The sequence below is a fragment of the Coccinella septempunctata genome, chromosome 3, assembly GCF_907165205.1.
Source record: "Coccinella septempunctata chromosome 3, icCocSept1.1, whole genome shotgun sequence".
Classification (NCBI taxonomy): domain Eukaryota; kingdom Metazoa; phylum Arthropoda; class Insecta; order Coleoptera; family Coccinellidae; genus Coccinella; species Coccinella septempunctata.
The window spans coordinates 43,453,691-43,473,356 of NC_058191.1; the positions used below are offsets into that span (position 1 = coordinate 43,453,691).

The 19,666-nt window shown below is 36.4% G+C and overlaps 5 protein-coding genes across 7 annotated transcripts; 3 read left to right on the forward strand and 2 right to left on the reverse strand.

Moving 5' to 3' along the window:
• Positions 1–205: 205 nt before the first annotated feature.
• Positions 206–2,987, reverse strand: LOC123309951 (DNA repair protein XRCC1). Its single transcript, XM_044893263.1, has 6 exons — positions 2,790–2,987; positions 2,192–2,729; positions 1,455–2,061; positions 904–1,152; positions 501–851; positions 206–443 (listed from the first exon to the last, which is right to left on the reverse strand). The coding sequence occupies exons 1-6, from the start codon at positions 2,838–2,840 to the stop codon at positions 272–274; spliced, it is 1,968 nt and encodes a 655-aa protein (XP_044749198.1). The 5' UTR covers positions 2,841–2,987; the 3' UTR covers positions 206–271.
• Positions 2,988–3,277: 290 nt separating this feature from the next.
• On the forward strand, positions 3,278–5,794 carry LOC123309952 (parathyroid hormone/parathyroid hormone-related peptide receptor-like). Its single transcript, XM_044893264.1, has 8 exons — positions 3,278–3,754; positions 4,051–4,271; positions 4,328–4,493; positions 4,706–4,862; positions 4,971–5,095; positions 5,201–5,289; positions 5,340–5,484; positions 5,533–5,794. The coding sequence occupies exons 1-8, from the start codon at positions 3,545–3,547 to the stop codon at positions 5,740–5,742; spliced, it is 1,323 nt and encodes a 440-aa protein (XP_044749199.1). The 5' UTR covers positions 3,278–3,544; the 3' UTR covers positions 5,743–5,794.
• Positions 5,795–5,926: 132 nt separating this feature from the next.
• LOC123309556 lies at positions 5,927–8,565 on the forward strand. 2 transcript variants are annotated; one of them, XM_044892727.1, is made up of 6 exons: positions 5,927–6,235; positions 6,291–6,633; positions 6,687–6,885; positions 6,962–7,246; positions 7,297–7,864; positions 8,137–8,565. In XM_044892727.1, exons 1-6 carry the CDS (start codon positions 6,089–6,091, stop codon positions 8,140–8,142), a joined length of 1,548 nt encoding a protein of 515 aa, XP_044748662.1. In that variant the 5' UTR covers positions 5,927–6,088; the 3' UTR covers positions 8,143–8,565. The 2 variants fall into 2 exon arrangements, with proteins under 2 accessions (XP_044748662.1, XP_044748661.1); XM_044892726.1 differs by having other exon boundaries at positions 7,297–8,565.
• A 167-nt stretch (positions 8,566–8,732) lies between these two features.
• LOC123309555 (ER degradation-enhancing alpha-mannosidase-like protein 2) lies at positions 8,733–12,195 on the forward strand. The gene is made up of 7 exons (XM_044892725.1): positions 8,733–9,067; positions 9,129–9,239; positions 9,289–9,474; positions 9,536–9,779; positions 10,562–10,892; positions 10,945–11,201; positions 11,377–12,195. Exons 1-7 carry the CDS (start codon positions 8,961–8,963, stop codon positions 12,103–12,105), a joined length of 1,965 nt encoding a protein of 654 aa, XP_044748660.1. The 5' UTR covers positions 8,733–8,960; the 3' UTR covers positions 12,106–12,195.
• A 479-nt stretch (positions 12,196–12,674) lies between these two features.
• On the reverse strand, positions 12,675–18,029 carry LOC123310056. Of its 2 annotated transcripts, none has more exons than XM_044893424.1 (9): positions 17,400–18,029; positions 16,194–16,378; positions 15,519–15,730; positions 15,209–15,462; positions 14,715–15,066; positions 14,337–14,591; positions 13,882–14,081; positions 13,626–13,818; positions 12,675–13,505 (listed from the first exon to the last, which is right to left on the reverse strand). In XM_044893424.1, exons 1-9 carry the CDS (start codon positions 17,509–17,511, stop codon positions 13,214–13,216), a joined length of 2,055 nt encoding a protein of 684 aa, XP_044749359.1. In that variant the 5' UTR covers positions 17,512–18,029; the 3' UTR covers positions 12,675–13,213. The 2 variants fall into 2 exon arrangements, with proteins under 2 accessions (XP_044749359.1, XP_044749358.1); XM_044893423.1 differs by having other exon boundaries at positions 16,194–16,393; positions 17,400–18,021.
• Between the last annotated feature and the right edge of the window lie 1,637 nt (positions 18,030–19,666).

Below are 19,666 nucleotides of genomic sequence, written 5' to 3' on the forward strand. Positions count from 1 at the left end.
AAAATGCGGGAACGGTAGTTCCCCCCCGGGTTTTCACACCAACATAATCGTATCAACAGTAGGGGTAGAACACAAATTTTGGCAATAGATGGGTAAAGGTGGAGGCTCAGGTTCCCAGATAAGAGTGCTCCCTTACCTCTGGGCTCGGCTCGTCTAGAATCGACGACAGTCGGGTGCGCTAGTACAATATAATGAAAACAATTAGTCGAAATATAAATTTATTTACAATCAATTCTGGTAAATATACAAAAATAGAAACAATTGGTTGTATTCACAAAACAAAATATTCATCAGGTGGTATGAACTGCCTGCATTTATGGCAGTCAAAAATCCAATCGGGCAACACACATATGGCCTTTGTGTTGACCGCGCTCAAATTTGGGGCTTCCTCCTTTCCACAAATCAAATAATCCGCGTTTTCCGTGGGATCATCAACCAATGATCTGAAAAAAAAAATACATAATAAGACGAAAGAAATTAATAAATAAATTTCCATTTACCCTTCGTGAATGAACACATAGTTCTTCAGCATTTCCTCGATGTAATCTTCAAAATTAGTATCGATAAAAAAGAGCTTATTCTTGAAGAAATCAAAAGGTTTATTTTTGACCTGCTGCTTTCTCTCAGCAGTTTCTTCATCGGTGTCTGTTTCTGCTGAATATATATCAGTTTGTTCCTTGACCTCAACTGATGAGTTCGTAACTTTCGAAGTAACGTCTAATATTTTCTTGGAACAATGTGGAGTTGGTTCTGGTGAAATAACTTCTCTCTCCTTCGAATCACCCTGTATATTTTTTGAAGTTGATGCTCGAATTTGCTCGATTATATCTTCTGTGTCCGATGCTGGTTCTCTGAAAATCAATTTAGTCCACAACTTAAAACAATTAGATAATTCCTCCTTACATCAGATCATCATCGTAACCAAAGTCCTGTCTCTCATTTTCTATTGGGGGCGAAACAGTCCTAACATCCTCAATTTTTTCCCAGATTTCGTCTTCACTTTCGTCCTTATTCTTTTCTTGCCTGTCCAAAGCGTACCTCCTCCAGGGAATTTTTTTCCTCTGTGAAAAGCATTCCTCCACCCATTTTCGCGTCACAATTTTTCCCTTACCCCTAACCTGGTTGAATTTCGGAGTGTTCATAAAAGCGCAACTGAAAATAAATATTTTTGTGTTGGTACACCATAAGCGAACTCAAATTTGACATATAGGTTAACTCAAATAAAGTGCTACCAACATTATTTGACAGTTATAGACATCTGACATATATTTTTTCAATTTTGACTGTCCATTGCTTGAAAGCACAATAAAGTGCCTTTGGACCATTCGCAAACCATGTGAAGTGAATTATGCATCACTTATTACTTATTTCACTAGACGAAGAACAAATTAAAGAATAAAATTTTAGTCGGTAACACTTTATTATTAGAATAATGGATCAGACAACCAACATACACCAAATGCGTGCAAGTATTATCCCAATCCGGCTTATACTTGGCCCCCATCTCCAGTATTTTCCCCCTCAGTGTTGCTCTGTCAGGATTTTGTATGCCACTTATCACAAGAACAACATCCTCCAAGAGTTTCTCGAAGGGTTTCGTTAACATTGCAGGTTTTATTTTCTTTGGTAAATTTTCAGCCACATCCTGAGGTTTCCTCTTGAAAGATTCCTTCTCCACTTTACTCGCAGAAGGTTCATCCTTCGACGGTGTCTTACCTTTTTTTTCTGTTTCGTTTCTAATTTTATCACTACTTTCACTTCTTTTTTTATTTTTAGATTGTGGTGTATTTTTGTTACTTTCTTCGATACGTTTAATTTTTTCCGCATTTTTCTGTTCGATTAATCTGTCAATCTTGTCGTTAGGTTTTTCCTCATCTTCGGTATAGAATAGTTCATTTCTGTTTCTTGGTTTCGGAGAACATTCCAACGAAGATGCGTCTTTAGTTTTAGTTTTTGGAGTGGAATTTCGCAAACAATTCGGTAACAATTTCGGACTACGGACTGGTGTACTGTTACGATCATTCAAAAGACTAGAAGTAGCAGCTCTTATTGCAGCAGCAGCTAGGTAAGGAAGAAAACTATTAATTCTCTATGTAACCTTCAGTTCACAAAAATAATGTTGAATTAATTTCTATGCAACAGCAAGCTTTAGTTAGGAAATAGTTTCTTCATTAGACTCAATATCTTTTACCTGTTAAAGGTTTATCCTTGTCCACTTCCAACTCTTTTCGTCTTGCAAATAAAGAGCCATTTCCCAATTCTACTGGGGACTCGGGTCTCAATGTGAATTTGCCCAATTTGTTGTCACTGCTATTATCCTTTTCTTTGGCTTCATTTGAATGGAATTTAATAAACGACAGACCGTATTGTACATGCCTATTGAAGGGTTGAGTACAAACAAGCTTAATCCTATCCCATTTCTCGTCACACTCGGGTTTTGAAAAATCACTCTTTTTGAACATTCTCACCCTATTTATATTCGTACTCTGTCGAGATTCAATGGCAGACATGAAAGATGACATGACGAGAAAAGATTTATAGTCACCATTCATCTCAGATCGTGAAACCAACACTTCAATATAGGCTGAGTGCTCATTACCTATATCAATTCCAGTTATCACCGAAGCTTCCTCCAATTGAAAACACAAAGTTGCTTGTTTTTCACCAGGAGAAGCGCATTTCCACTTCAAAGATGTGTTGTTTCCTAGTAAGTTATTGGCGACGTGCACCTTACAAAAAAAAAGATGAATAAGCATAAGAAATTAGGAAATGAGAATAGTTGTGTGTACCTTGTCCTCACTGCTGAAGCTTAATATACGATCTATCTTCAAGGGTGGCATATTGAAAATTATATCACTATCTCTTGATTAGAACAGCATAATTTCTTGCTTTTAAGGATTATGAGGTTTTTAGCTCCCTCAGTTCACAATACAACACAAAATATTTCATTAATTTCCCAAGTCAATTTCCGCGCCAGATATCAGTTGTCAGTTGTTAGGTTAAAAAATAAAAACCGCCTGTCAAATAGTTTCATTAGCGGGAAATTCAATCTTTGTTTCTAAATTGCATGATGATTGAAAGAAATAAGATTAAACTAAACATTTGCGAAAAGGAGATGGAAAATCGTTTCTCACAAGCGAAAGGATAAATTATCCGCAAAATATATCGCATCACGAATTCGAATTTTAAATAAAGCTGATTATGATTCAGCATTATTCGAATAATAATCAACACATAAATTGTCCTTGATTATTCAATACGTATGGTTCGATCAGTACTACGTATAGGAAAAAGGGATTTTTCTGAAAAGCGTTTTTCCTGATTGAATAGCTTTAACTTTATTATGTTTACGCTATTTCATTCCGCCCCTTTATCACCATACTTGTCTTTCTCTCATCAATTCCGGAGAGTTCTACTTGTTGTTGCTTCCTTGGTAAACACCATTAGAAATATTAGAATATGAAATATAACGACAGACGCCTCTGCTTCATGGGTATCATTTTACATTGCTAAATAATACCTAAATCTGTGCAGTGTAGAAACAATGACATCTCTCTGGAATAAAACTCTCGATTCGTTGAAAAAAATCGAGGAGCAGTGTTTAAAGAACACAACCGTGCCTGATGATGATCACTTTGGGAAAACGAAATTTTGCCCGGCCTTTCACGATGGGATTATGTGCTGGGCTGAAACACGCGCTGGAGAAATTGCTCAACAATCTTGTTCTTCTAGTGTATATCGGCCTTCCTACGAGGTAAGTAACAATATTGATACCTACAAAAATAAATTCGAGAAAAAACTATTCTCCTAAATTTTAACGGAAACGAAAATTATTACGTGATATATATTCAGTAATCTCTGTGATCTGTGCATGACATTTGGAAGAACCAATGGGAGTGTTTCATATGAGTGACGCAACTGATACATCAAAGCGCGGGCTTTTTTGAATAGATTTAAACATTGATGATTTCTCAACCTAGTAATGAGTTTTGAATTTTGTTTTCACCGAAATTTGGTACATAAGGAATGAATTGATCGTTTTATTTCAAGGGCTATGCCACTCTGCTCTGCCAAGAATCTGGAAGATGGCTTACGATACAGAACAACGTTGCAGCCAACTATAGTCAGTGCGGCCAATTCCACCGCTATATATCTGAGAGTGAACAGATTTATTTGAAATGGATACCCATATTAAGAATATGTTCTCATGTGGGATATGGATTTTCAATTTCTTCCCTCGTTGTCTCGTTGTTGATTTTTTATTATTTGAAGTATAAATTTAAGTTTCTTAACAATATGAGATGTTATGTAATATTTTTTTTTCTAGGAGATTACATTGTTCTAGGAATTATCTTCACATGCACTTGTTCTTTTCGTCAATCATGAGATGCTTTATGTCGATCCTGAAAGATATACTCTATCTGAAGGCTAGATTTTTGTTTGTAGATACATCGACGCCGGAAGCTCAAGGTCTTCATTTTCAAATATCAACAGTAAGATTTTTCTTTTATATGAAGTAAGATATAGCTTTTAAAGCAGGAATTTAACTCCTCTTATCAAAGATTATAGCAACTCCATAAATTTTGCCTCTTATAATATTCGGTAGAAATAATTAATTGAAATTAGTGTTTGTTATTTCTTGAAATGAAGGATAGAAGGATGATTAAGATATATATGAGATTGTACATCTATCCACCTTTTTCAGTATTGGTTCTGTAAAGCAGTGATCAGCTTCAGGCAATATTTCATATTGACGAATTATATGATGATTCTGATGGAAGGAATTTACTTGCACAACTTGTTGTTCCTGAAACCTTTTTCGGATAAAACTAGTGTTAAATTTTATGCCATTTCTGGATGGAGTAAGTACATTTTTTCATAATAATTCACGTTTTTACTGATCTTATAACACCTTTATCCTAATTTTCTAAAATACTGAATATTTGCAATGAAATATCAAATCCTTTCAGCTATTCCACTAATATTTGTCATACCATGGGTAATTTTGAGAATATTAAACAAAAGTATTTGTTGTTGGACACGCGAAGACAAGACTACTTTACTGTTAGAAATACCTACAGGTGCCACTGTGATAGTAAGTTGTTCTATATTTTTCTGTTTTACATTTAATTCTGTTTTCACATTAATTGACTCTACTCTGTTTTTTATTGATGTTATTGTTGTGGTGTAAATTTTTCAGATAAACTTCATTCTTTTCCTTTTGATTGTGAGGATACTCTGTCTAAAATTGAGCTCTATATTTGTACAGCAGAGAAGGGTGAAATACAGGTAATGACGAGAAAAATTTTTAATTTCCATGCATGTACAATTTTTTCCAGGAAATTGGTGAAGGCCACACTGATTCTCCTCCCCCTTTTCGGAGTGCCATACACAGTATCCATAATTTTGTATTTTTACGTTTCTAAAGATGTTACACTGGAGCTGATTTGGTTATTTTTCGATCAAAGCTTCTCAGCTTTTCAGGTAAAAAAATCAAATCTTTATAGCGTTTTTTATCAATTTTCTCGACAGGGATTCCTAGCGGCGCTATTTTATTGTTTGTTGAACGGGGACGTCCAAACTGAAATAAAAAGAAGATATTATTCTGTACGGGAAAGAAGTCAAATTAAAAGATGTAGGACGATTTCTCATACTTTGCAATCTTATCTTACTAATGGCGAAGAAATGACGGAAATAAGGAATTGTCCTATGGAAACAGGGAATGTGGAGACGAACTTCTGACATGTGATGCGTTTGTGATCTTTTTTTTTAATGTAATAAAACTTTGCCCAAATCTCCCTGTTTTTTTTTTTCCTTATTTATGGATTGCTAGAGATTACCGAAGATTTACTCCTTTGACTCTATGACCAAATAGCCAGGCCATAGAAGGAATTGGAAGAAGAATATACCTCTATGATTACGGTTTTGTATTATCTAACCTCAAAAAATGGCTTTTAGTGTTTGTATTTTATTCAAAAATATTTTCAATTTTTGGAACAGCTTTCCACACTTGAAAGAAATCTGATACTGAGTGATGTTTTTCAATTAAAGCTGCACATATCTCACAGGAAAATTACAAAATAAAACTATGGAAAAGTTATCTAAAAAACTATTAGCTTCTAGTTGTCTTTTTTGCGCTAATTCCTCAACAAGCGTACGAAAATTCAAAATAACTGAAGATTATGGTGGAGGAAATACCATACGATATGACTTGACGAGTTTTCTCGGCCACCAGGTATAATAAACCAAAGAATGACGCACAATTCGCCAATTATTTTGTTTGATTTTAGATCGAACCATATTTGAAAGATGATGATCTTCTATGCAGTAACTGCATGAACTTTTTTGAAAACATGGCCTACACAAAAAGGAGACTCATAGACTTTTTAAGAAATAGGGATGAATCAGAAGATATAAAAATGCAGGGTTTCAGTGATATATGGAAGGGATTCAAAAAATTTGCAGTGAACTTGGTTAAATTTAATCCTAATGAATCAGAGGAGAACTGGGATTCAACTGAAGTATGCGGTAGAAGTTTAACACCTAATCCTTTAGTTCATACATACTCTGAACCATACAACCAAGCATATGAGAAAGAATTTTCGGAAATTGAAAGAGCTAGAAGTAAATCAGGTAAATGGACTGGGTGTGTTTTATATTGAATTTTTAGGTAACAAATTTTACAGTTGTTTCACATTGGGATGGAAGGTCTGAGACAGACCTTGAACTAAAGCAAATTTTTTCGAGAAGAGGCAGGCGTAAAAAAAGAGGTCATAATTGGACAAGACGAAGGGGTGAACAGAAGTCAAGGGCACTTTCTAGAACATATCCTGCTATTTATGATAATTATGAAAGGAACTGTTATACTTCTATGACTACAATAAGGTTTGTCGATATTTTTTCTGCTTGCGTCAATCTCTCGATTGACTGAATAATTTTGTCTAATGGAATTGTTTTTCAGTCATGCCTCGTCAGACAAATCTGCCGCTAGTGGAAAATCAACATCGTCCAGGAGAAAAAGAAGATTAGTTGAAGGAAAACCTGTCAGAACACGTTCTGTTAGCCGACTGGAGAATTACCTAGCGAATGTGACTGCCGAAAAGGAATCAAATAAATTCTATTGCGAAGAAATAAATTGTTCTTTATTTTTTGAAAAACTTGAGAATTTCGTTCTGCATAAACGATACGACCACAATATCATCGCAAGGTTTCCTTGTCAACTTTGTCGGTTTAAAGGGACAACTAGGTTTGTAATTTTTCTGTTGTCTTACTCCTTGTAATATTGGTTAATTTCAGGCAAGAATTGGAAATGCATCATTCTAAATTGCACGATAAAGAAACTATTTTGTGTTTCCAATGCCGAGCCGAGATCCAAGGAACGTACAATTTACAGGAACATCTCAAGAAACATCAGGAGTACTCGATAGGCTGTAAATTCTGCTACCTGAGTTTTCTCTCTAAGGCTGATTTGGTTGAGCACGTATCAAAAGATCATCAAGGGAAGAGGAAAAAGGTTCACGAGAAGCCGAGTTTTGTTCTTCAGACAATCGTGAATAAAGAAAAAGTGTTGGGTGAACGGTTTAAAACTAACAATAATAACAGTTTAAGAGATAAACACAAAGAGTTTAAATGTATAGTGTTGAATGTGGAAAAATCCCCATCTCCCGAACCCGTGCTACGAAATTGTAGGACCCCAGTTGCCCCCTTCACTTCTACACCAGTGGCGAATAGTGATAAATCTCCCTTTTTTACTGTGATAAGTGGCGGTCCAGATGTTGAGGGTACAATAAACGACATTTCAAGGACGGAAATAACAAGCGGTGGAGTGACGAACGATGGCTCGTTGGAGCCTCAGAATGTGCCGGTAAGTTCCGAATCCATTTCAACAAACTCTGACTCAATGCACAAGAAGGACAGTAGTGAAATTTTGGAGAGATCCGAGAACACTTCGACTTCGTGTGGACTCAGTTCACAGTTGAGCCGTTTGGTCCCTGTTGTGATTTTAGAGAGATTAGACTTGCAAAAATATAAACCTAATTCATAGTTTTCATCTGGAAAATTATCAATGTCTCTTGTCTTGTCATTCCGTCTAACTTTTTTGAAATTTCTTTTTGAAAATAAATTTTTCTTTTTCAGTTATAGGAGAATCTGGAACCTGTATATATAATATAAAATAATGTCTATAGATACGATAACCAATAGTTCGTAGGAACAAAAACTTACATTTCGTTGAGTCAATAACTGTATAAATTCTTTATGATGAGAATATTTCCATCATTTCTTTGATATTATTCTGATCTCGTACAAAATTGTTTGGAGGATATTGAAATGAACCCAAAAATGAAAAATAATGGAAAATGGAAAACCAAGATGGAAAATTCTCTGATTTATTCATGTTATTATTTTGAATGTGATCATATTGACGTCAAAATAAGCAAAAGTACAAATTTATAACGTAAAAATAGGAGAGTTTTTCGTTAAAATATGTTCGAATATGAATATTGAGAACATTGAACTTAAATTTTTTTCAGTCTCCACGTTTTTCAATAAATTTTATTTATTCACTTTTCTCGTTTTAATATGAACCCATTGAGAGCTTGATTTTTATAGTTTAATATCCAATTTCCAGGTTCAATATTCATTTTAGAAAAAATTGAATGAATTTTGACACCTGATAAATTCCATTTTCCGAAATGTCAATTCTTGACACTTCTATTCTATGGACACTTTATTTTTGAGGTTAGGTGAATAAAAATATACATTGAAAAAATTTAAATTTTTAAATATAAATATAAAACCACAATGTTGACTATATTCTAACTAAATATATCATATAATTAGGAACAGAAATTAACTAACGGACTGTGTAATATCTGATTGTGATATGATTTGAAGAAGACTAATCGAAAAGAATTGAAAATAGTAAAACATTGATTTTATGAGTGGTACTAACCTTCATCATGATGTGGAAGAGAACATATATGCATTCCATTTTGCTTTTATCTGTTTATTTTGAAACAGCAGTCAGTCTGCGTACTTACACAAAGAAAGACCTGAATAGACTGAGGTAGAACGCTTCCTTTCCTCTTTATTCAGTGTAGCGATATCTAATATTCCAAGTATTTCAGAAATGAGGTGAAAGAAATGTTTTATCATGCTTATAATAGTTATTTGAACTTTGCTTACCCTTATGATGAACTGAGGCCTTTAAGCTGCGATGGTATAGATACCTATGGAAGGTAAGTACTTATGCTTCTCTCAACAGTTACTCAAAGAACTTCCTTACAGCTATTCGTTGACTCTGATAGATGCATTGGATACTTTAGCCATCATGGGAAATCACACAGAATTTCAGAGGGTCGTGGATATTATAACATCAAAGTCTAAATTTGATGGTAACATCAATGTTTCTGTGTTTGAAACAAATATACGAATTATTGGTGGCCTCTTGAGTGCCCATTTGTTATCATATAGGTACATATATACTTCAATAATTCGCTTGTAGTTTGAAAAAACTCTGCAAAATTTATTTTAGAGCAGGTGTCAAAGTTGAGCCTGGCTGGCCGTGCAATGGTCCGCTCTTGAGACTGGCCGAAGATGTCGCTAAAAGGTTAATAGTGGCTTTTGATACAACCACAGGAATGCCTTATGGTACAGTAAACCTCAAGTACGGTGTTCCGAAAGGGGAGACTACCATAACATGCACTGCTGGTATAGGTACCTTCATTGTGGAATTTGGAACTTTGAGTAGGTTAACGGGAAATCCTATTTATGAAAAAGTAAGTAACGGAGTTAATTTTTTCCTATATTAAACAAACTATACAAAACGGGTCATGTGATGAAACCATCGGAAGCTGTTAAATTGAAGTGGAAATATTTGTTGGAAAGATATGTTGAAAATTCCGAGAATCTCAATGTGGAAGAGAATTGACATGGAATGTTGTTGATTAGATCAGTAGCGAAATCATATTCCCAAGGTTATTCCTCGATCTGCAGTGAACAAGAGAAGTTGCCGAAAATCAGAAAATGTTGTCGAGTGTCTTTGCCAACCGAAATTTTCTATTTTTGCTAACTGTAATATTTAAAAAAATCTATGTTAATTTTTGAAAGTTCACAAGTCATCAGCTGAGACCATAGAATTTACGGGGTTCGGCTAACTTCTCGTTATACGAATAAGGACGTGAATTTAGCTCGGGAACAGAACATGAGCGTAACATTCGACTGGGCATTCACGATTGAATATGGCAGTGACGTGTCGTTTTCGCATTCTTTAAGGTTTTTTCATTTAACAAATTTCATCGCATTTTTTTGCGAGGGAACGAAACAAAAAGATTAATGATGGTAATAGATGGTTCTACGGGCATATATTAAATGGGTTTTTTTGACTGATTTTCGTTATTTGTCAATTATTATAGACTGTACTAAATTAATGTGTTTTTCCAATTCGATGAGGTGCATTTAGCGAAATGCAATCTACCGATTTGGTATTTATACTGGCAAAGTAGCTTTAACACAGAAAAAAGTTGTTAGGTTCACGATTTATTGATGAAATTCCTTCCAGGTGGCTATGAATGCTCTATACGCTCTGTATCTCCACAAGTCTCGTCTTGGCCTTTTTGGCAACCACATTGACATCGAAACGGGTCGTTGGACAGCCCAGGATGCAGGGATTGGGTCTGGGGTAGATTCTTACTTTGAATATTTGGTGAAAGGTTCGATTCTACTACAAAGACCCGAACTGATGGAAATGTTCCACGAGGCTCGGAAAGCTTTCGACAAACACATGAAAAAAGACGATTGGTACGTGTGGGTCTCGATGACGAAAGGACATATAACTTTACCGGTATTTCAATCCTTAGAAGCTTTCTGGCCGGGCGTGTTGAGCTTAATTGGTAATTTCGCCCAAGTTCTTAGTTTTTGGTGAAATTGATGATGATCGTTTAGGTGATACGTCCTCTGCCATGAGAACTCTGCATAATTATCATCAGGTTTGGCAACAGTATGGTTTCACACCGGAATTTTACCATATTCCTCAAACAGAAGCCGGGTTGAATAAAGAGAGTTGGCCGTTGCGACCTGAATTGATTGAGTCGATTATGTTGTTGTATAGATCGACAGGTGACCCATTTTTACTTCAAGCTGGCGAAGATATAATGAGAAGCATACAGCATAGTTCTAGAACTCCATGCGGATATGCAACCGTAAGTTTTTTAGGTTACCAGCTTAACCTAACCTAACCTAACTTCATCCTGCCTCATTCCCATATTGCCATTCGAAGGATCGAGTGTCAATAGTTCCTCCAGGGTGTGTTGTTGAATCCCAGTTCAAGAAATCCTGATTTTCTTTCCAAGATTTAACAACGCGGATGAATTTCAGATAAAAGACGTAAGGGACCATAGAAAAGAAGACCGTATGGAATCATTCTTCCTATCAGAAACGACCAAGTACTTGTATCTTCTTTTCGATACCGACAATTTTATTCACAATCAAGGTCAACATGGGACTGTTATAGAAACGCCGAACGGTGAATGTATAGTCGATGCCGGTGGATACATCTTCAACACTGAGGCTCATCCAATTGATCCTAGCGCTTTGCATTGTTGCCATGACGTCCCGAAGCAGAACAAGTTCAACTTTTCGGATTTTTCCGCTAAGAGAAATATTTTCAAAGGTGAAACTCTGCAAGGGAGGAACAAGAAATCGAAAGAAAATAAAGATAAGGTTACTTTAAATGAAGAAAAAGACAATTCGATGTTTCCGAATCAAGACGGTGAAGTTATCGTGGAAGAGTTTCCGAGTCAAGGATCATCAGGTAATTTGGTTGAAGCAGAAGATGTTTCGTTTAAGGCCAACGTTGAGGAAGGTTCTGAAGATGATAATTTCAACCAAGACGCGATAAATCTGTCAGTTTTGGATTATACGACGAATGCAAATCCGAAAGAAGAAGAAGAATCTTTCGACGCAGAGAAAATGGTGGGAAAATTTGAACTTGAGGATAAGTTTGCCAGTAGCAAGACCTGGGCGAAGAAATATGAACTTTTGAGTTGTAAGGCTCAGCCGTTTCTGCAGAAACTTTCGATTTTTGGAGAGTTTTTCAAGAGGTAACTTAACATTCCTGAATGAGACTATTTTTATGTATTATTTTGTTGAGTGTGTTTTTTACTAGAAAATATATTTACCAGGTTATATCTTTTATTTTTGTTGAAATTTACGAAACGAGTCAAACGAAAAATGACAAACGAAAGACGAATAACCGGAGCATAAGCAACGAATACTCTAGACCCGAGAGCTAGGTCGGAAAATCCAAAAAAGCCCTAAAAATTTGTGATTTTTGACGTAAATGTCAACAAATTCACGTCAGTTGACATGACTGACAGAAGTGAGGTTAGCACCGAACGCAGACAGGGGTGGGTAGTGGCGATTCAACTCATCGCTAGCGGAGAATAGTGGTTTTTGGCTTCGGTATTTATAAAATTCATTTTATTATGGTTTTTTAAGGCCAGCGAGGGGGAAAATCAGCTGATTTGATAATGTTCTTTTTGTCAAAACCGTTGCGTCTCACCGGTCTTGGAATAAGCTAGCACTTCAAACCCTGCAGCCATCGGAAAGACTAAAAAGCCCAGGAAAATTGGGAACTTTGACGTTCACCAATGGTAAATGTAAAAAAATCCACGTCAGTGTATAGTAAGCCTTTATTTAGTCTTTTTGGTCGTTACAATATTAACAGTAATGTTTGCACAAATAATATTTACAATAAAATTAATTACTACAAATACAACAACACAACTGATGAATATAATCATTTGATTTTCGGAAAAAAAAATGATAACAATTATTGTTGGCGTTTATTTCTAACGAACGTTCAAACAAGTTCTTCGTGCAGTAGGCTTTGGAATATTGGAGGTTACTGATTTGTCACTGAACACTGACAGGCGTTCAGTTAAATTTTGAATACTGCACTGATTTCAGGAGTTAACCTCTACTCTTAGCCCACTTGACGATTTTTCTTGAACGCTCGTTGTGAGATAGTGTTCGAATTTTGTATTTCAACAAAGAAACAATAAGAGTCGCACTACAGTTATAAAACTCTCTTGAATAGACAGTATGCGACGATAACAGGTCAACATGCTGTACCTTCTGATAACAAACTCAATCAATCCATGATTTTCTACAGCTACATCATTCTACAAATTCAATCCATACCGTGTTACTTTTACTTGTCATTCAGATCTGTGGTACTTCCTGGTAATGAACACTTCTCCAGCTCCGTTTTTATGGCAGCTATTAGCGGTATAGCCGGGTCGCTTTCCCTGAACTTACCCTCAGCTTGGATGTGTTCCACGTTGACTTTTGGTGCTACAATTCCAGCGCTGACTGGTCTGACCAGGGGTGACGTTGTAGAGCTTGTCCAAGCCCCCCTGGGCTTCACGGCTGCCTTTTCTGGTTTCACAGGACCAGAAGTCTTCGGTCGAGGTTTTAAAAAGGGGGAAAATCTCTCTGCACCGCTGGAAAATCATATGATGACTTACTTTTGTGTATCGATGGTCAATGTGTCATTCATCAGACAACTGACGTTTATATTACTGCAATTCAGTGCTTCACCATTGAGTATTAACCTCACTTACCGTTGTACATCCACGTTTGCAGATTTGCTCTTAACTTCTACGATATTCTTCCTCGTCTCTTCATCTGCACCATCAATTCTGCTCCCGAAAAGACTGAACGTATCGTCCAGTAATTCGTTGAACCTTTTCCTCATCCTGGTGATGTTTCTCGGTGTCTTTGTGAGGTCGTCTATTCCTTCGTCCATGCTCATACCTTGAAAATTTAATAAATTCAAGCTTGAAGAATAGGAAAACGTTGATTTTATCTCCTCATTACCGTGTTGTAATCTCTTACAATGGATGTCCCATACAACTGGCCCTATAACTCCTGGGTCTGCGTTGGTACCCACACTTCCATGCCTGGCGAACTTTGGGTATGGGATGTGCGTTATTTCCACCTCTGCTTCTTCGGGCATATCCAAATGTAGCATGCTGACTGGTTCTAGCACCTTATTGAGCGGTTCGGGGTTATTGATCCTGAAATATCGGGAGTTTAAATGAGTTTTGGCTCTGGAAACAAAGATGGTCCCATCAAAACTTGTTACAATGTTGTTTTTCAGCCATAACTGAATGGACTTTTGCCATCCTAGAGTCACTGATGATCAGACATAAAGAATAATGACGCGTTTGACAGTTGCATAACAAATTTCATTGTCTTTAGTCGCCTCTAGCTCTGGGGATGTACCTAAAGTTACGAAACGTCGACCACTCAACCCTTTCGGATCGTCTTACCTAGGAAAGGATTTGATCGAAGGCATGGACAGGTACGATTTAGGACTAGACACTCCAGGATCGTTATTCTCGACGAAAATGGTATCCACAGAATTCCTCCGGCTCGTATTGCTGTCGGAGTCGTAGACGTCCTGCGGAATTTTGACCACATTGACAGGAACCGTTTTATTCAAGGCCGCCCTGGGACGAGGAGGTTTCTTCGGCGGAGTCGACTTTTTGACAGTCATCAATGGCGATATATCCAAACTTGTGGAGCTGAAAAATCGAGATTGAAAGGTTAGGTTGAAAAAAAATAATTTCAATTAGTTGCGAACAGTTCTGTTGACTTTACCAGAAAGATTGTAAAAGGTGGTGATGGACAATTCTTTAGTTACTTACCTCGAAGTAGAAGGGCTCAAATAAGCTGCAGATTTTCTGGAAATCCCACTGTTCAAACTTTCTGTCGAGGGTTGATTCTGAAAGTTTATATATGTGGGCGAGTGTTCATCAGGTTTCTTGGTGAAACCATCAGATTTTGGTCTGCTGTTGTCAACATCTTCCACGGCCCTTTCGAAAATTTGCCTCCGATTGTCGATTCCGGCTTCTTGCGATCTTTTGCGTTTGGTACATCCAAGTGTGAGGAATGCTATGAGGAGGAGAAGAACCAGGAAGGAGATGATGGACCCTCCAATCACTATCCACGTGTTTTTGGCTCTACTCAGGCTCTGGGCTTTCGTCGGTTTCAGGTACGCTAGAAAATAATATAAACTTGTGTTTGATGGGGAAAATCGAGCACCCCCCGGGTTTTCACACCAGCAGGGAATGCACCAACAGCAGGGGTAGAAAACAAAGCTGGAGGACTATTTTCATCACAGTAGGCAAAAAATACTCACGTTCAGCTTTGATGAGCGTAGGAAATCCAAGTTCTTGTCGCACTTCCTCATCGGAAATCAAACTCATATCTGCAACTGCCGTAAGAGCAGACACGGGTTTCCCAGAAACGGCCACATGATATAAAACCTCTATTTCCCTGTTTCCATCAAGATTCTTCGGATCAACTTGATGGATGTACACATTCACTGGCTTGTCCACCACTGCTTTTCTTCTCCTCCTCTTGTAGCCCAGGCCAAGATGGCGTTCTTGTTGCCTTGAAAGAAATCATACCATCACAAACTGCGGTCTGTGAATCAATAGGGTTGTTACCTTTGGAACGCTTTCTTGTATAGTTTTACCAGTCTGTTTTTCAAATCGATGAGCTCTGGGTCTTTGCCGTCAGTCTTGATGACTGTGACGATCCAGAATTCTTTGTCCGCGTCTATCAAGTTGTCAGAGTCGGGTGGTTCGTCGGGTTTTTCGGATGTGGGAGTTTTCCCTTTAGATCCACAGTCATCCACGCATTTGGGAGCCGACGACTTCTGAAAGGGATAAAAAAATTGATATTTCGGAAACTATTCGACAGGTGACGCTCAAAATTTGAAACAGCTTTCAAAACCTCAATTTAGAGTCAAGTTTTAAAATTTTGTATTTTTGGAAATATTGGGAACAATGCTTTTTGAAATTTAGATTCGAATACTCACTAAAGGTCAGAAGTGTGTGAATATGAGAAATCGATAGGTTCATTGTACAGATAATGGCATGAAGCAGTATGATATGTGTCGCATGTCCAGGTAATGAGTGTCTCTGTACATTTTATATTCATACGATTTCCAAGCACAATAACATTTTATCATTCATATTTCTGCTTGAGTTATACCGGAGGCACGTAAATTGTAATTCAATAAATTCGCGACGTTGACAATTCTACGTAAATTACGTAAAATTTAAGGAATTTCCTATTTGTATCACATTTTGTCCACATTTCAAATAAAAAAAAGTCACCTTGTCGTTGTTATCTCCTGATGCGGTGTAAATGGTGGTTGTTACCGTCGCTGTACTTGTATAGATCACTGTTGTGGGGGGTTCTATCACCCATGGTTCATCGTCTTTGTCGTAAGGACCATCTCCTGAACCGGTCCAGAAAAAATCTTCGAATTTGTAACTGTCGTTTTTGTGATTTAGTTTATCTAGAAAAATCAGATCTGTAACATAAGGAAATTCGTTATTTTATCGTGACAACGAGTAGGAACGTATTAGATAATGATGAATATTCTTTATTATTGCGTTGAAATTTTTTGATCTGGGTCCACCAAAGATTTGAAAAATTCTCATCTTGAACCTCATTATTTCACAACCTATTGTTATATTGATTCAGCGGTCATTAATTGCGAAAGAATGTTTTTATCCAGATCAAGACATCTCAAAAAGTAAACTCAAAATTGTCTTTGTCATGATCTGGAACCATCACAATCATTATTGGAAATTTTAGAACCTTCACCGAAATTTCCTGAAATCTGTGTGGAATGACATCTTGGTGCTAGGTACGGTGTCAAAATCGATCAAGTTTAATTGTTTACTCAACAAATGCCGGAGTAAATTTATTCTAAAATGTTATTTCGTGATATTTTTTCGTTGAGTAAAATTTTACACATTTTGCATTGTTATCACTGACAATCTCATGAGGTGTGCTAAACTCACAGTGATAAGGATCACTCGCCTTTAATCAATTTATTTCAGGATGTTTATTTTGAACAGATGCTTGAGTATTCTTGTTTTTTTAGAAAAAGGATGAAAGAATAAAGAGTTCCATAGAAAAGAGAACATATTTATAACAGATGTGCCAGATAACTTAAGAAAGATCACAGATAAAGACATATTCACACGTGATCCCTATCAATTGTTGGGCAGTGTATTTGACCCCATGTTTCTTCACGAGAATTATATTTTCGAACAAGGAATCCACTCTTGAGTTTTTGCAGAGCCTTCAGTATGAACAGCCTATTTGGAAAAAACGTAAAATCTTGACAAAAATTGCGCGTACAATAATACTATAATTTTTTAACAGTACATTCGAAATTCGTGTGATTCAAGGGTTTAAGTTCTTCACTGAAGTTTCCATTCATTAATCATAACTTAGCAGGCTTGTATTAAAATCTCCTCTTACTTCTGGTCCCCTTTAACCTTCCAAATAAACACAGTGGAACTAACCTGTTTGAATTGTTGACTGCAATTCCGCAAAATCTAATATGGTCCCGTTATTCCTGACGTTTAGACAGAACGGTACAATCCACACCATCACAACAATACCTCCCCATCTCATACCGTAAAAAAATCATCCAGCTATCTTCCGAACGAGGACATGAGGAGCCTCACATCCGGCTCTAGGTTCCTGGCTCAAGAAGCGGCTTTTAGGAAGTGTTTTGATGGGTGACATTGATCAAACTGACTATTGGCGCAGGTCCCCCATTGAGGCATCGCCATGAAAACCATGTGGGACAATCACAACAATGTGAGTTCGAGGCTATTGCACCTCCTATTCTGAACCGCGATGTGTTAAGCCATGCGGATGAGCGATGAGGAAGAAAGAAATGGTGTAATCATTTATAAATCGTTGGTTTTTCTTCACATTAACGAGTTTGGAACACCAGATGAGCCTGTGAGCGCTCAACAAGAGCCTCCTTCGATTTGGATCCTTTCTAATGAGTTTCAGAGCATTTTCTCTACTTCTATCTCTATGGATATTCCCTATGTCCACTTCTCATGTTTATCTCTATCTCTATTCCCAATGTCTATCCCTGTGACTTTCTTCTATGTCTTTCTCTGTGTCCATTCTCTATATGTATTCTGTGTGTTACGTTTTATCGTCTCAGCGGTTTTTGTTTTCCTTTGTTTTACTTGAACACAATGAAAACCGAAAAGACAACAATAACCATTATATATCTACCAACAAGTTTTAATTCCCAGAGGAGCCGCTCTTCAAAAGCCGCCTTCTTTTAACTTAATTTTCAGAGGATTTTCTCTACGTCCATCTATCTCTACGACTATTTTCCGTATCTATCTCTATGTCTTTTTCTATGCCGATCTCTACGTCTAATTCTCTATTTCTTTTTCCATGCCATTGTCTACGTCTAATTCTCTATGTCTTTTTCTATGCCGATCTCTACATCTAATTCTCTATGTCTTTTTCTATGTGGATCTCTACATCTAATTCTCTATGTCCTTTTTCTATGCCGATCTCTACATCTAATTCTCTATGTCTTTTCTATGCCTATCTCTACATCTAATTCTCTGAGTCTATTCTTTATTTATATAATATATCAGTGGTGTATCACGCTTTTAACGTCTAAGAAGAAGTTTTCGATAGTCTTCATACTCAATTATCGAACTCAATGACGTGCAAGAATTTTTTGAACGTTGATTTTTTGTGGTTCTATTGGTCTACTAGAGAACCTTTTGAAGATTCTGATAATCTAACTAACTATTCGCTTCCAAAATATTCCAAAATTTCAGTTCTTTTTTCAGATTTAGATAAGAAACTTGTTGGAAATGTCAGTGAAATGAATCTGGGAACAGGTTTTAGGCAATTTGGTGTTCAGTCTATTCAATATTTCAATCTATTCATTCCAGACAGCTATAAAAATTCTGTACGACATTTTTAGAAATATGAAACGAGATCAAGTTTTTGTCAGAGTTTTCACAAAATTGTCCTTGTTCCAATACGTAAACGTCCAAAGCATAACGATGTGTTGATCTCTAAAAACCCACAATTGTTATTTCAAGGTGCTATCATCTGTTATGCAACGTGATAGAACGGGAATAAAATAGCAATGAGTCAGAATAGATTGAATTCAAGTTAAACATTATTTATTCCAATTGAGACGTCTGAGAGCTTGTAATTGTTGTTTGTCTCTCGAATGAAATCTGCTATTTTCGAACCAACGCTTAAAAATAATTCCATTTTCTATTGTCTTCTATAATATTTCTGAAAAGATTAAATTCAAAATGTCCAACAATCGGTGTTCTCAGTATGTAACATACTATGCATCGTATACAAAGTGGATATAATAATATTTACATTAGAAACAATTGATTTCTCGTCCTCTATAAGTTAATATGCACTGACACAAGGAATTTACTGAAAGAAAATATGTCCCAAAATTACAATAGAATTGAAAAAGAAAAAGAAATAATTATTGCTTCCATGAAATTACAAAGATATTTTGGAGTACCTCTTGAGGTTATGACTCATTTTTTCTCAAATAATCAATTTGAATACTCTGACACAAAGGAGGAAATTAAAACTAACATCATTTGACTCTACTTCAGATTGTTGTAGCCAGAAAAAATTGTGTTTCCAGAAACCATTTCGTCTTAAAACACCTTTAATGATTATGTCTTGAATTACAGCCATAAATCTACTTTTTTTGGTATTATTGGGTATAATGATATAAAAGGAAAAAGGATGTAAGCAATCT

Coding starts and splice junctions, on each gene's coding strand:
- LOC123309555 (XM_044892725.1), top strand. CDS start 8,961: ATGATGTGGAAGAGAACATATATGCATTCCATTTTGCTTTTATCTGTT. Junction 9,240..9,288: donor GGTATAGATACCTATGGAAG/GTAAGTACTTAT, acceptor ACTTCCTTACAG/CTATTCGTTGACTCTGATAG. Junction 9,475..9,535: donor GCCCATTTGTTATCATATAG/GTACATATATAC, acceptor AATTTATTTTAG/AGCAGGTGTCAAAGTTGAGC.
- LOC123309951 (XM_044893263.1), bottom strand. CDS start 2,840: ATGCCACCCTTGAAGATAGATCGTATATTAAGCTTCAGCAGTGAGGAC. Junction 1,153..1,454: donor AATACTTGCACGCATTTGGT/GTATGTTGGTTG, acceptor ATTTATTTTCAG/TTGCGCTTTTATGAACACTC. Junction 444..500: donor TATGTGTTCATTCACGAAGG/GTAAATGGAAAT, acceptor TTTTTTTTTCAG/ATCATTGGTTGATGATCCCA.
- LOC123309952 (XM_044893264.1), top strand. CDS start 3,545: ATGACATCTCTCTGGAATAAAACTCTCGATTCGTTGAAAAAAATCGAG. Junction 3,755..4,050: donor TATATCGGCCTTCCTACGAG/GTAAGTAACAAT, acceptor TTTTATTTCAAG/GGCTATGCCACTCTGCTCTG. Junction 5,485..5,532: donor AAAGCTTCTCAGCTTTTCAG/GTAAAAAAATCA, acceptor TTTTCTCGACAG/GGATTCCTAGCGGCGCTATT.
- LOC123310056 (XM_044893423.1), bottom strand. CDS start 17,511: ATGAGATGGGGAGGTATTGTTGTGATGGTGTGGATTGTACCGTTCTGT. Junction 15,731..16,193: donor CAGGAGATAACAACGACAAG/GTGACTTTTTTT, acceptor TATCCCTTTCAG/AAGTCGTCGGCTCCCAAATG. Junction 13,819..13,881: donor TTGTAAGAGATTACAACACG/GTAATGAGGAGA, acceptor TAAATTTTCAAG/GTATGAGCATGGACGAAGGA.
- LOC123309556 (XM_044892726.1), top strand. CDS start 6,089: ATGGAAAAGTTATCTAAAAAACTATTAGCTTCTAGTTGTCTTTTTTGC. Junction 6,634..6,686: donor AAGAGCTAGAAGTAAATCAG/GTAAATGGACTG, acceptor CAAATTTTACAG/TTGTTTCACATTGGGATGGA. Junction 6,886..6,961: donor ACTTCTATGACTACAATAAG/GTTTGTCGATAT, acceptor ATTGTTTTTCAG/TCATGCCTCGTCAGACAAAT.